Source organism: Mustela nivalis (genome assembly GCF_964662115.1).
Source record: "Mustela nivalis genome assembly, chromosome: 17".
NCBI classification, from domain to species: domain Eukaryota; kingdom Metazoa; phylum Chordata; class Mammalia; order Carnivora; family Mustelidae; genus Mustela; species Mustela nivalis.
The window spans coordinates 28,739,033-28,754,484 of NC_139036.1; the positions used below are offsets into that span (position 1 = coordinate 28,739,033).

General features: G+C 35.0%; 1 protein-coding gene across 2 annotated transcripts in view; it reads right to left on the minus strand.

The window, feature by feature from the left end:
- Positions 1-15,452, minus strand: part of MED13 (mediator complex subunit 13) — a 105,160-nt gene that overhangs the window by 11,333 nt on the left and 78,375 nt on the right. For both annotated transcript variants that reach the window (XR_014304631.1, XM_082705870.1), the window contains exons 17-25: positions 11,902-12,063; positions 9,180-9,403; positions 7,242-7,431; positions 5,824-6,286; positions 4,401-4,620; positions 3,054-3,245; positions 2,635-2,858; positions 677-819; positions 26-184 (exon numbers count right to left, since the gene is read on the minus strand). Coding sequence is in view for 1 of the 2 variants with exons in the window: in XM_082705870.1 (XP_082561996.1) it covers positions 26-184; positions 677-819; positions 2,635-2,858; positions 3,054-3,245; positions 4,401-4,620; positions 5,824-6,286; positions 7,242-7,431; positions 9,180-9,403; positions 11,902-12,063 (1,977 nt within the window). In the remaining variant the exon portion in view is untranslated. The remainder of the gene's footprint in view (positions 1-25; positions 185-676; positions 820-2,634; positions 2,859-3,053; positions 3,246-4,400; positions 4,621-5,823; positions 6,287-7,241; positions 7,432-9,179; positions 9,404-11,901; positions 12,064-15,452) is intronic.

Consider the following 15,452-nt stretch of genomic DNA (forward strand, 5'->3'; position numbering starts at 1 on the left):
TCTGACATAAACTAAGGATAGCTACCTGGCATAATAACAAAAGAGCCTTGGGGTTCCATTGCTACCAAACAAGCGCTGAGAATGCTGGGAGAGTCTGCAGCAGATATACCACACATTCTACACATGTCTTTGAGCCTTTTACTTAGAGATTGCAAGTTTCGACGACTCAGCAAGCTGCTCCAATCTGTGGGTATCAACAGTTAAAAAAAAAAAAAATCAAAATTAACAGCACTGTTAAGCCCTCTAAAACCAAAGTTAAAACACAGTCCTTTTAAAGTTAATGAATTCCTCATAATAGGAGTAATCAAGCCAAAAATCTCTTCTTGCTGCTGTTACTCAATATCCTTTATCCCCCTAACTTTAATGTGTATCAACATCAATTAGTATCTGTTAAACAGGGGATGAGCTGAATAATAAGCAGAAAGAGGAAAAATGGAAGACAAATAAGAACAGTAGTAATAATACTGGTATTAAAGTCAAAATATAGTAAAATGTCCTTTTAAAATTGGAATTAGGCCATTTGTGACCTAGACATATGTGATTACTCTTTTAAGACAAAAAACTAGTTTTTATAACCTCTGCATTTTATTCAGTACATATATATCTAGATGTAGTATGATAGTGTATTAATTAACATAAAACAGAAGTTGAAGTACTTGACAAAGCACAACTTTACCTTTCAGTTCTCCATGACCAATCCTTCCTAAGCGGCCAATTACAACTCGCCACGGTAATGAACTCATTTGTACAAGTCCTAAGCACCATTCCCAAAGCTTCTGTAGACCAAACCTCCTAGCAGATCCTTTTTTCCGACGAGCCCTGATGTAAGTAAATAGATAATTGTGTATTTTAAAATTCATATGAGAACATTTTAAAAGAGCTCAAATTTGGTGCAAAACTAGCCCCTTAATTTTAATGCTTGACATTTTTTATTTAAGTCCTAAGCAAGAATATACATAAAACCATAGGTTTTGCATGCTACTTGTGTTTTTCATAAAACACACTAAAACAGATTCTAAACTTAAAAAGAAACTGTCCATGAACCACCAAAATTCATCATAAACACTGTTCTACACCAGAGACTGGCAAACTTTTTCCCTAAAGGGCCAATACAGTAAATTTTCCAGGCCATCAAGATTCTGTTGTAACAAAAATTCTACTCTATAGCATGAAGGCAGCTACACATAATACTTAAATTTGTGTAGCCAGATTTGGCCCACAGGCTATGGTGTGCCAACCCTTGCTCTATACTTTAAATTGAAGAATATTAAACAAAATACTATACTACTCAGACCAAACAACACTGCTGTGTTTTCTGCATGCATGTGCTTTATTAGGCAAGTACATGACCTAAGCACTCTGTGGCTGAGTAATGGTGACTATGATTTACTGAGTACTTAATATATAGCAATCATTATGCCCAGTCAATTTACATGTAATACCTCATTTCAGCCTAACAAACCCTATGAGGCAGATAAAATTATTCAACCAGTTTTACAGAGAAGCAAGCTGAAGCTCAGCCAGCTAACCTGATTTTCTCAAGATCACATACCCAGTAAGTAGAATTGGGATTTGAACCCAGGTCACCACAACTCTGTGGAGTTGGACCTTTTAACTATTACCTTACTTCTACTTTGAGTAAAATGTCAGTACTGTCTTTGTATTGTAAAGGTGATTTATTCGTTCTCTACTCTTTCTCATCCTTCATAGATAAGCATAATATTTCCAAAATTCACTTAATGAGCATTTTAAAAAATCAAAATTGTTTCAAGGAAATAAGGTATGAAGTATTTCTTAAAGGTTTATTAAAAATGGTCAATAAATCTTTATAACCAATAAAATAAAATTAATGTTTATATATTCTTCAGCACCACTATAACCTAATATTCATTAAACATTTCTGCATATAATTAACTTCTGAACTTAAAGAAACTGATCTTTATATAATAAAAAAAATAAGGGCTGGAACCAAACCTCAAAATTGAACATTACTTCATGAACTTGCCTTTCAGTTTCACTACCCTTGGAACACGTTACTAGAAATGTCTATTAGATTTTAAGTTATAAGTTAATGTAAGTTATAGGTTGTAAGTTAATATGAGGCTTACCTGTTGTGATCTATAACAGCCCTCATAAATAAGTATGACAGCTAATTACCACCAAGAAGAATTCTAAAAACAAAGCCACCATTTTCAGAAAATATTCCAACATTTAAAAGGAACATTTTCAGTCAACAATTTTAGTAAAGGAGGTTAACTCAATTAATTCGGGACTGTACTTCAGATGGCACTTGAGAGAAGTAAATGCTATAGGACGCTCTTTTTTAAATGAAGAGGGCTCTCTCATTCCATTCTTTAAAATTTCTTAGGCTGAAATTATTGCCTCAGACTTCATTACATAGAATTGAGACTTTAATCTCTTTTGTCTGTGTAACAAAGATCACTCCCAATTATTTCTAATTCTAATCATACAATATATTCACCACCCCAAAAAGTGAAAAACACCCACAATCTCAAAACTTAATGTACATGACCCTCCAAACAGTTTTCTATTCATTAAAAATGAAACATTGTGTGTGTTAGAGAATTTCTTTAAATGGATGATATAGTGATACACTTAAGGAAACAGAGGTACCTATTTGGGACATCGATGTTAATGATACAAGTTTCTAAAAGTTCTCCATATAGATCTGTACAAGATGCAAGAATCCATCTTTGATCATGTGATAAACAGTAGCCCACGAAAAGAACATTGTATTTCTGTCCAGCTTCTCCAAATGTTTCTCCTAGCTCTGTCTGTTTATCCTTCACTGGAGCCAGAATAAAAGGAGGTGTATAAAGTCGAATACACTCTGGTCTCTGTAAAATAAAAAATTAAGGTACTATGGTACTACACAATCATAAAAAAATATTTTATTGAAAATGTGATATATTATCTCTACCCAACTGTAAGATAATTGGAAAATGAGAACTAAACAGAGAACTGCACTTAGTTCTGTATAAAATCATAAAATGTATAGTCAGTCAATAACTAGTCATAGAAAACACACTTACATCAGGACTCTTAAGAGCAGTTTCCATGGCTAACCCTGGACCAAAGCCAGTCAATGTTTTCACGTTGGTTGATGTTGGAAGTGGTCTCCGACACTGGGTGAAGGCCGAAAAAGCCAGGGATTTTAAATGCTGGGTATAGATTTGTCTATCTTCGTGTTTCACAGGTTGCAACAGGTACTGACAAGGAACAATCTAAGAATTATAGGCAAATATTACAAAGGTTAAACTTCCAAAACTAAAAATAATCATGGGTCTAAAACTCTAAAAACGTTTACTATAAAATTTAAATGTAATTAAAACTATATTCTAAAGAATTTTCTTATTATATAGTTTTTTAATAATTTTACTAACAGTTTATGTAAAAACCTTTTAAATTTCTACATGGCACTTAATTAATATTGCCATTGATTAGTCCTACTAGCGTCTGTAAAGAAATAATTCAGAATCTCTGCAAGCAAGTTAATATCATTAATTTTTTTCTTTTTTTTATTTTTAAAAAAGAGTTGTTGATTTTGAGAGTGCGCAAGAGCACGTGTGAGTGGCAGGAAGGGCGGAGGGAGAGAGAATCCTCAGGAAGATGCCCTACTGAGCACAGAGCCCGACAAGGAGCTCAATCCCAGGATCCTAAGATCATAATCTGAACTCTTGCAATCAAGAATAAGGCACTTAACCAACTGAGCTTCCCAGCCTGGACCAATGCAGGGCTTAAACTCATGATCCTGAGATCAAGACATGAGCTAAGATCAAGAGTCACAAGCTTAACCAACTGACCCACCCTAGCACCCTAAAATCATTAATTTCTACTTTTACTTGCAATCTATCTTATTTAGAACTCTAGTTTATATAGATCCATGCTCTGGTCTTCTATTTAAGCTTATGAATTTAAAAACTGGTTTATAAAAATTACACAAGAGAAATATTTAATGTACTTAAATGCAATCTTTCTATCTTCGTTATTATTGTGGTATGATTGTTAAGTTTTTTTTTTTTAAGATTTTATTTATTTATTTGACACAGAGACAGACTGAGAGAGGAGAGAGGAACATAAGCAGAGGGCGGTGGGAGAGGGAGAAGCAGGGAGCCCAATGTGGGGCTTGATCCCAGGACCCTGGGATCATGGCCTGAGCCAAAGACAGACACTTAATGACTGAGCCACCTAGGCACCCCTATGTTTATCTTTTATAAAATTCCTTAAGATTCTATTATCATATCTCTTAAAGTGAAATATAACAGAACCTGGCTTTAAAAAAAAAAAAACCAACTTTGATACTAAATAGTATTTCTGAAACTTCTGTCTACATCAAACTGTTTTATATAAATTTAATTTGCAAAAGTGATCATTCTTACCTGTACAGAAACAATATTTTTAATATGAGGAGGAAGAGTCTGGACCATTTCCAGAAAGCATCGAAGTAGCCCCAAAGTCCATACATTAGAAGAATTAGTGCTCTCATCTTTATTTTCATAGGTAAAAGGATCAATTATATAAACAACAATTGCAGGTGGATAAGTGATTGCATGTGAATCACCATCTGTGGGGATACCCACTTTATCCCGATCCATTGTGCTAAAATTTAAGGTAGAAATATAGAGTTAGGAAAAAAGTTGTACCATTAGTTTCTGAGGTAGTATCAAAAAGCAGGTTCTTAATAACCTCCCCTCTTTTTCTGGTGAGGGGTGTCAGAGACCTTCTCTAAAAATTGGGGACATCTCTTTCTCTCCAAATAGAATAGTAAGTAATTTGTAAGTAACAAATACCCTTACGTTAAGAGGGCTTGTATTAAAAAGGGGGATAGAATTTCTAAAACCACAGAATATCCAGAAACACCAAAAAGCTTAGTGCTTAAGTAATAAAACTGAGACAAAGATAGGTTATCAGCTGCTAAATCACAAGGCAGAGCTAGTCCAGAAAGAAACCAGGTTTTCAGACTTAGTCAATATCTATTACATTAATAGCCTATACATATTCATTTCACACTTCATAACTTTAATAATGCACAAGCTTCATTCCTGGATGGTGATATGATTTTCTTAAACTCCAAATCTATTTAGATGTTAAAGATGAATGCATCAATCTGGGTAAATAGTTTGTTTTTACTCACATAAATAAGCTTAACTTTGAGCAAAATGCATCTGGGTAGCTGAAAGATATTACCAAGCTCATGTTAACCTAACCTATAAATCAAAAAGGAAGCTTACTCAATACCTTCATCATAAAAGGAATAAAGAGCTGCAATCATCACACGTGTTTGAAAACATTGTATAGAGCATTTAGTGTACATTATTGTCCTACTGCTTCCATTTTACAGATAACATGCTCAGAAAGTCAGACAACATTCCTAAAGTCACATAGCCAGTAAACAGCAGAGCTAAGATTCAAATCTCTGTATGGTTCTTAATAAGCTCTGAACAGACTGGTTCAGTAGTGACTTCTAAATCAAGGTAGTGATTTGCAAAGGAAAATTTACTTAACAGTCATGTCACAGAACATATTCAAACATCACAACATAGTTGAACTAAATGGTTTTCAAGGTCTTAATAACCACGATGAGATTTTAGGATTCTATGCTAAGACTTTATGAAGAGTCTACATTATAAAGATAAAATAATCAATTTTACAAAAACTAAAATAATTAATTATCAAACAAAAACTAAAAATTTTCAAGGATAAGATCAAAAAATTCTCCATGTTCATTCACAAGAATTACCTCAGACAGAAAGAACCATAATATATTTACATTTTTGCAAAGAATAGTATATTCAAAGGTACCTTTCAGACACATCTGGATGAGGCTGAGTGGGAAGTGAAGATGATTCTCCAGAAATCCCAGCTGTTTGTAGAGCTGATGACTGTTGCCCTCCTAGCTGACCACTCTGAACTGTACTTGCTTGTGTAGACATAGATCCTGTAGCACTACTGTTTATACTGCCAAAGGGTGGAAATGAAGGTAGTTTATTTGATGATACTCCACTATTCAAGTTGGAGGATGATGAAGATGAAGTTGAAGTTGTGGTCAAAGTTGAATTAGCTGTGGCAACCGAAGAAGACATGGTAACCCCTGATGTCATTGTCATAGTACTACTTGCTGCAGATGCTAGGGTGGCAGATGGAGTATTAGCATTTCCAGTACTTGTCATCTGAGGTGGAGTAATCAAAGACTGACTTGTAGGGGCAACTAAATTTGGTTGGGAAAGTAGAGAGCTGTCCAAAGGCTGGGAAGCAAGATAAGGACCTAAAGATAACAAAAACAGGCAGGATATTTAATTCTTTATTAAGATTGGCTCTTTTTTTATTCTACTATATGAATAATAATCTAGGTAATGCTTTTACCCTCCCTTAGTTGCATGCTAACAATGTAGCAGATACAAGATTCTTATTTTGCCCAGAAACTGAAGAAACAAATTTTAAATGGAACTGAAAAAGTAAACAGCATTTTCATACAAAATAAACAGGTCCCATTAAAGTATAACAAAATTATATTTACTAGACATCATTAAATGATTGAAAATAATATCTAGCAAAATTTTATTAAACAATTCAAAGGTTCCTAAATCACAACCTGAATAAATATTGCCTAAACTGAGAGCTAACCAGATAAAAAATGAAAAATGTTATCATGGGGTTCATATTATAGAGATGTCTAAGGAGGGTCAATATTTTGGTTCTGTGTTTCTTTGGATTAAGTCTACCAAAGTCCATCAATATTTAATTCAATGTTAATTCAAGGGTGTTAAAAGCAAGTCTTAAATAGTTGTCATTTTCTTAGTTCCAACAAAGAACTGTTTCTTAATGTTGCAGAAGTAACTACAAGTTATTTCATCTCTAAACCATTAAGAAATCAAAAATTTTAAAGTGAATAAGCTTAATTAAAAACACAGATTCATCAGATCCCACAGAAGTATAATTGTTTATACCCACAATTTCTTCTTACCTGATGGGATCCCTATTTTATGATCAGCAAACTTCTCCTGTCAACCGTCAGACAGTAAATATTTTAGGTTTTGTGGGTCACACAGTCTGTCTCAACTATTCAGCTCTAATCATATAGCTCAAAAGCAGCCACAGAGAATATGTAAATAAGTGAGCAGGGCTGGGTTCCAATAAAATTTTATTTACAAAAACAGCAGATAAACTAGGCCATATTTTGCAACCACTGGTTTTAATAAAAAAAAATACAAATTCAATACCTAGGTCATATCTGCAGACTTGTGCATAAAGCTTGAGTTTAGAAAATGCCTCATTGTTACCATCAGCTGCCTGAGAAAACCATTCTGCTACCAACTTTTCTGATAGTTTCTTTGATGCAGTAGATCCAACTTTCATGATTCCATCTGTCAACAGTCGAGAAATAGGTCTGTGTTGACCTAATCGACAGGACTACAGATATACATACAGAAAGGAGAATTAGTGAATTTATTATAGTATCTGAGTATGCATTATAAAATAAGCACTTAAGTTATTTATTTTTTAAAAGCTGTATTTCTAAGTAATCTCTATACCCAATATGCGACTTGAACTCACAACCCCGAGATCAAGAGTCACATGCTATACCAACTGAGTCAGACACGTGTCCCAGGCATTTAAGCTACTTAAACTAAGCCTTACAATTTATAATTAACATTTGAGATAAAAATATCACGTGAAATGGTACATCTTTTTCTTTTATACATTAGAAATCCATTAAAAATTTTTTTTCAAAATTAAACTATCTCCAATGAAATACAACACCTAAATAATAATGGCACAAGGACCATGTGGTATGAACAATGAAAACTTACAGAATTCAGATCTAAGTGAGCAAAAATATGCACATATATTCAAGTCAAAACAAAATAAAAATTGTTCTATGAATATAGTATTTGTTAGCTCACTAATTCTGTGGGCCACTGATGTTTATTATAAGAAGCCCGATATCAAATAAGTTTGTAATACTAAATCAAGAAAATTTAGACAGAGGATTTCTTTTTTCTTTTCTTTTTTTTTTTTTTTAAAGTAGGCTCCACACCCAAGGTGGGGCTTGACTTCACAACCCTGAGATCAAGAGTCAAAAGTTCCACCAACTGAGCCAGCTAGGCACCCTTAGACAGAGGATTTCTTCATTGTTAAGACTTTCAAAGGCTTGAAAAAAAAGGAACCAAAAAAAAAAGAAAAAAAAAAAACTTTCAAAGGCTTTAATAATCCAGTATGAATAGCGAATCTCTTAGTAATGTAAGACATGTTTCCCCAAGCCTGTTTAACTATGGAATTTTTTCTGGAGAGATTTTGCAGAACTAGTAGTTCTAAGTAACACTCTTTAGGAAATATTTATTTCCCAAATCTACAGGGCAAATACCTTGTAATTAAGTAGAATATTTATAAGGAGCTAAACCAGCACAAATTAACAACTCAGACTGTAGAAGAAATTAAATTTTAAAGACTGGATTTTTAAGCATTTACGGGGAAAGGAAAATATAATGAAGTTAAGACTTTATGTCCTGAAGCACTTAAAATCTGTAATCACTGCACTCAGTGATAGATACAACATCAGAATTATAACATCAGCTAAAAATTTAAAAGATCAGTCAATAATTTTAGAATGATATAGCTCATAGAGAACTCAAGCACAGCTTTACTTTATGAAAGTGAGGCCTAGTGTCAGCACCTGAGTTCCTAGAGAATCACGTCCAGAATTTTTATAAATGTAATTTCTTTCCTGGCTACTTAATAATGCAACCCTTTATTTAAATTAAAAAAAAAAAAAGATAACCTGAAATGACACATATATGTCCTCAATGGTTTTTCCCCAATACAGCAATTTCTACTGTAACCAAAGTACACCCATCTAACAAACAGTCTAGGTGTCAAATGCTGTAAAGAATATAATTGGCTAGCATGAGAACTACATGACTAGTTTCACATCATTATGTCTCTGTGTCTCTGTCCAATCAACTGAACTGCCCAGTATTTGTATGTAAGTATACAAATTATGGTTTTAAAATGCTACTTCTTTTTATTTTTTTTTAAGTTTTTAATTTATTTAAGAGAGAGCAAGAGCATACTCACGTGCTCAAGAGAAAGCGGGAGGGGCAGAGGAAGAGGGAGAAGCAGACTCCCCCCCAGAATGCTACCTCTTTTTAAACACCTACCTCATATATTGCAGTGAGGTCTCTAAAAAAGCTTTTGGCTCCATTTAACAAGGCTTCATTTTCTGGACATAATACAACATAGGCTATATCTCTTTGAGATCCATAGGGTTCCAGCATAAGTCTCTCCCAATAAGGGAGGGCAAATGGAGAAAGCACCAGAAAATCATAATCATAACCCAACAAAAACGTAGGGATTGGCAGTGGTTCTGGGGATTCATCAGTTCCTAAATAAGAAAAGCATATTTTAAGAAAATATTTTAAAGCAGTCATATGTCTTCCTTTTATTTAAAAGTCAAAGTTACTGAAATCATTAGCAAAAATATTTGATCAAAGACAAAAATATCTAAAGCCAATCAATGTCTGAGACTTTTCCACAGTTAGGAATTTGCTAAATGGTCTTTAGGAAACATATGACCTATACCATCATTTAATTTTAAGAAAAATTAATTCAGATTAAAAGTTAGAAGTACAATAGAAAACATGAGAGGGGAATTATATTCTTTATAAATTTGGGCTGGGGAAAGCCTTTCTATGCATAACATAAAACCTGTCCATCTAAAAGCTGATCAATCTGACTATATAAATTTTAAAATTTGGCAAAAAAGAACATTATAAAAGAGCCAAATAGTTAACAACAAATTGAAAAAAAGATTTGTAATGCATATGACAAAAAGTTAAATTCCTTACCATATAAAGGGAACATATAAATCCCTAAGAAAATGATCAGCAACTTAACAGAAAAATGGGTAAAGGATATGAACTAAGTTTATAGAAATAGAAATACCTTACGTATAAAAAACTGCTCAATCTCATTAAGAGAAAGCAATTTAAAATAATTAATGGTGAAAAATTATAACATTTACTATGTGCTAGACACTGTTGAAAGATCTTTACACATGCTAACTTTACACATATTAACTCATTTAACCCTCACAAAACCACAGAAGGCAGATACTAATATTAACCTCATTTGAGAAAACTGGAATGAAAAAGTTAAGCAACTTGTCCAGAATCACTTAAGAAATGATAGACATGGGATTAGAGACCAGGAAACCTACTTTTAGGGTCTGTACTATGTTATTTCTCAAGCTATAATAAAACCACCATTTTCACCCATCTACTCAGCAAGGGTTTGCAGAACAGGCATTTTGCTGGAGGAGTTTAAATTGGTATACAGAGAGTAATTTGGCAACATTAAACAACAACAACAAAACACACAATCTTTATAACACAATCTTTAAGCCAGAAACTTGTGCATTACAGAAAAACAGTTGTGATGGCAATGACAGAAACAATATGTATGTCCATAAACAGCAGACTGGTAAAATAATACCATAGGATCCCGTTAAAAATAAAGAAAGATAGCTCTGTATGTACTGGTCAGTAAGGTGCAGAACTGTGCATGTGCATGCGTGTGTGTGTACACTATTTGGTTTTTAAAAGAATGTAAAAATATAATTAACCTGCATTTTTCACTAAATGTCAAGCTTTTAATGATCATTATTTAGCCGTTAATAAAAGAAGGACAATGAAAATATGAGCAAATCTACTACCTCTGTACTTAATGCATTCTAAAACCATACATGAAAGTCAAACATTTCAATGTTAAAAACTATTATTTTAAAAAAACTATTATTACATATATATATATATATATATATTTTTTTTTTTTTTTTTTTGCAGGGGTGGGGGAGAACGAGAGAGGGAGCACAAGCAGAGGGGAGAGAGAGAGAAACAGTTCCTGCTGAGCAAGCAGCCCAATCGCAGGGCTCAATCTGAGAACCCTGGAATCATGACATGACCTGAAGGTAGATGCTTAACTGACTGAGCCACCCAAGCACCTCCCGAATATATATATATATAATATATATATTTTTAAAGATTTTATTTATTTATTTAACAGAGATCACAAGCAGGCAGAGATGCAGGCAGAGAGAGAGAGGAGGAAGCAGGCTCCCTGCTGAACAGAGAGCCGGATGTGGGGCTCCATCCCAGGACCCTGGGATCATGACCTGAACGGAAGACAGAGGCTTTAACCCACTGAGCCATCCAGGCGCCCCTCCACAAATACATTTTTGAAAGCTCCCACCTTTCAGAGACAATCTTCAACAGATAGTTCAAGTATTTTGAATGTTCTTTGCCTGGACTGATGACCATAAATCTGTGTACCATATACATATATTTTAAAGATTTCTTATTTAAGTAATCTCTATACCCAATATGAAGCTTAAACTCACAACCCTGAGATCAAGAGCCACATGCTCCAGTGGCTGAGCCAGTCAGGCACCCCTCTACTGTGTACCATATTTAGAGTATTCCTTTGCTACTCTTAAAACCAGCAAACTTTTTTTTAATGGGGTCTTTCATCACTAGTATTATCCCCTTCTTTTTGCCCCATTCTTCATTCAACTTTGTAAAATGGTTATTTACAATGAAAGTAGTGTTCATTCATTTAAAAAATTTTAGTGGTATGATTCGTTCTTCAAATAAAATCTTACTGGTCAATCTAATCTGTAAAAATAGATCTAAGTGAAGCTGTTCTATCTAAAGAGAGGCTGGAGAACCTAGTAAGTTGAATATTGGAAATGTTCAAGTAATGAAGGCTAAGACTGACCATACTGGTCAAAATATTTAAGGAAGACAAATGTGCTTATTCCAAGTTGCGCACAAAATGAAGGGCTGATATAAAATCAGTCAATTCACATTACAATAAATTACTTACCATAAGAGCCTCGGCCAGCCATTTTATGAAACTGTTGCCATGTGAGAGGACCTTGAACTCCCCAAGGCCTTACTGTTCTTTTTTTCTGAATAGCATCCTGAAGAACTGGCTGAAGAGATAGGAGCATTCGAAGTATATCCTGCGAGCACTGCATACTCACATCTACAACCATTTAAAAAAAAAAAAAAAAAAAAGGTAAGAATTGCTATTGCCAACATAAAGAAATAAAATTTATAAAATACATGAAAGTTCAACTTCAATCATCAAGATTAAGCATCTGCCTGTGCAGAGAACTCTATTAGGTTCAATTTCAAATGATCTGTAGAAATGGTTCCTTTAGATACTTACCTAGGACATAATGTCACTCATTACCTCAATAACCAATTAAATTAATCAAATAAATTTGTTCCTTTTTTTGCATTTGTTATCGTTGTTTTTGGTGCTTGTAGGTATTTTCCCAGAAAGAACTCTACCTCACACTGAAGTGAGTTATAAACTGCACCTTATTGACCACCACTATGATAAAATGATCGGATAGATAAGACTGGTTTTTAATTACTGATTAAGGTTTAATTTGGGTAAAAGAGACTATAACAATTCTGAAATATAGTACTTGTACATAACATAAACTTGCTCACACTAGAAACGGTGTTATAATATCCATAGATACTTCATAAACCTAGATTTATAGATTTTATTACTATGACCTGCATTTCTGACCAACTATCAGAATGGGTATGAAAGATGCTACTCCTAAATGTCAAATGGCTTTAAAAAAGAAAAAAATCACTATATGTTACTAATATAATTATTCCGGGCTCCTAGTACATTCAGTTGTACCATTCAACATGTTTGAGCACTTGTACCTTAAATCATTCAATTTTTTTTTTTAAAGATTTTATTTATTTATTTGACAGAGAGAAATCACAAGCAGATGGAGAGGCAGGCAGAGAGAGAGAGAGAGAGGGAAGCAGGCTCCCCGCCAAGCAGAGAGCCCGATGCAGGACTCGATCCCAGGACCCTGAGATCATGACCTGAGCCGAAGGCAGCGGCTTAACCCACTGAGCCACCCAGGCGCCCCAAATCATTCAATTGTTTTAAAAATGATTTTACTTATTAATTTGAGTGACTGAGCAAGAGAGAGAGAGAGAACACACCACCAGGAGTCGGAGAGGGAGAAGCAGACTCCCCTGCTGAGCAGGGAATCTGACCAAGGCACTCAATCCCAGGACCTTGGGATCATGACCTGAGCGAAAGGCAGACAGTTAACTGACTGTGCCACCCAGATGGCCCTAAATCACTCAACTTTAATTCATTAATACTGCCTAATTTATGGGGCGCCTGGGTGGCTCAGCGGGTTAAAGCCTCTGCCTTCGGCTCAGTTCATGATCCCAGGGTCCTGAGATCGAGCCCCGCATCGGGTTCTCTGTTCAGCGGGGAGCCTGCTTACCTTCCTCTCTCTCTGCCTGCCTCTCTGCCTACTTGTGATCTCTATCAAATAAATAAATAAATATCTTTAAAAAAAAAAATACTGCCTAATTTATTATTTCTGCCTTTCATTCCCTAGATCTAAATAGTGTACATAATTTTAAGTAATTTAATTTTAGCTATACTACTTAATCACTATTACATTTAAATAACCTATTATAGCCCGGCTAGCTCAGTCGGTAGAGCATGAGACTCTTAAATAACCTATTATAGGGTTGGTCACCTGCAGGGCTCAGTTGTTTGAGATCCTACTCTTGATTTCAATGTAGGTCATGATCTCAGGGCTCTGAGATCAAGCCCCACAATTGGGTTCTGCACTGGGGGGTGGAGCCCGCTTAAGATTCCATCTTTCCCAGGCACCTGGGTGGCTCAGCTGGTTAAGTGTCTGCCTTCAGCTTAGGTCATGATCTTGTAGTCCTGGGACAGAGCCCCACAGTGGGCTCCCTGCTCAGTGGAGAGTCTGCTTTTCCTTCTCCCTCTGCCCCTTATCTCTCTCTCTCTCAAGAAGTAAATAAAATCTTTAAAAAAAAATTCTACCCCTCTCCTTTGCCCCTCCCCCACTCTCCCTCTTAAAAAAATGTAACCTACCTCATACATAATAGAGTATGTATGTCACTAAGTTAACAACAGAGCTATCTGAAATGGACTGGTAAATCAAAGCAAATTATAAAACTATCTATAGAAGATATTTTACACAAATAGTATAAAATACAATTATGTGAAACTCTAAAGTACTCATAAAAGAAACTGAGGCAGACACAAAGAAATGGAAAAATATTCCATGCTCCTAGATTGGAAGAATATATATTGTGAAAATGTCTATGCTACCTAAAGCAATCTACACACTTAATGCAATTCCTATCAAAGTACCATCCATCTTTTTCAAAGAAATGGAACAAATAATCCTAAAATTTATATGGAACCAGAAAAGACCTCGAATAGCCAAAGGAATATTGAAAAAGAAAGCCAAAGTTGGTGGCATTACAATTCCGGACTTCAAGCTCTATTACAAATCTGTCATCATCAAGACAGCATGGTATTGGCACAAAAACAGACACACAGATCAATGGAACAGAATAGAAAGCCCAGAAATAGACCCTCAACTCTATGGTCAACTCATCTTCGACAAAGCAGGAAAGAATGTCCAATGGAAAAAAGACAGCTTCTTCAATAAATGGTGTTGGGAAAATTGGACAGCCACATGCAGAAAAATGAAATTGGACCATATCCTTATACCACACACGAAAATAGACTCAAAATGGATGAAGGACCTCAATGTGAGAAAGGAATCCATCAAAATCCTTGAGGAGAACACAGGCAGCAGCCTCTTCGACCTCAACCGCAGCAACATCTTCCTAGGAACATTGCCAAAGGCAAGGGAAGCAAGGGCAAAAATGAACTATTGGGATTTTATCAAGATCAAAAGCTTTTGCACAGCAAAGGAAACAGTTAACAAAACCAAAAGACAACTGACAGTTGGGAGAAGATATTAGCAAACGATATATCGGATAAAGGACTAGTGTCCCAAATCTATAAAGAACTTAGCAAACTCAACACCCAAAGAACAAATAATTCAATCAAAAAATGGGCAGAGGACATGAACAGACATTTCTGCAAAGAAGACATCCAGATGGCCAACAGACACATGAAAAAGTGCTCCATATCACTCAGCATCAGAGAAATACAAATCAAAACCACAATGAGATATCACCTCACACCAGTCAGAATGGCTAAAATTAACAAGTCAGGAAATGACAGATGCTGGCGAGGATGCAGAGAAAGGGGAACCCTCCTACACTGTTGGTGGGAATGCAAGCTGGTGCAACCACTCTGGAAAACAGCATGGAGGTTCCTCAAAATGTTGAAAATAGAACTGCCCTATGACCCAGCAATTGCACTATTGGGTATTTACCCTAAAGATACAAATGTAGTGATCCAAAGGAGCACGTGCACCCAAATGTTTATAACAGCAATGTCTACAATAGCCAAACTATGTAAAGAACCTAGATGTCCATCCACAGATGAATGGATAGAGAAGATGTCGTATATATACACAATGGAAT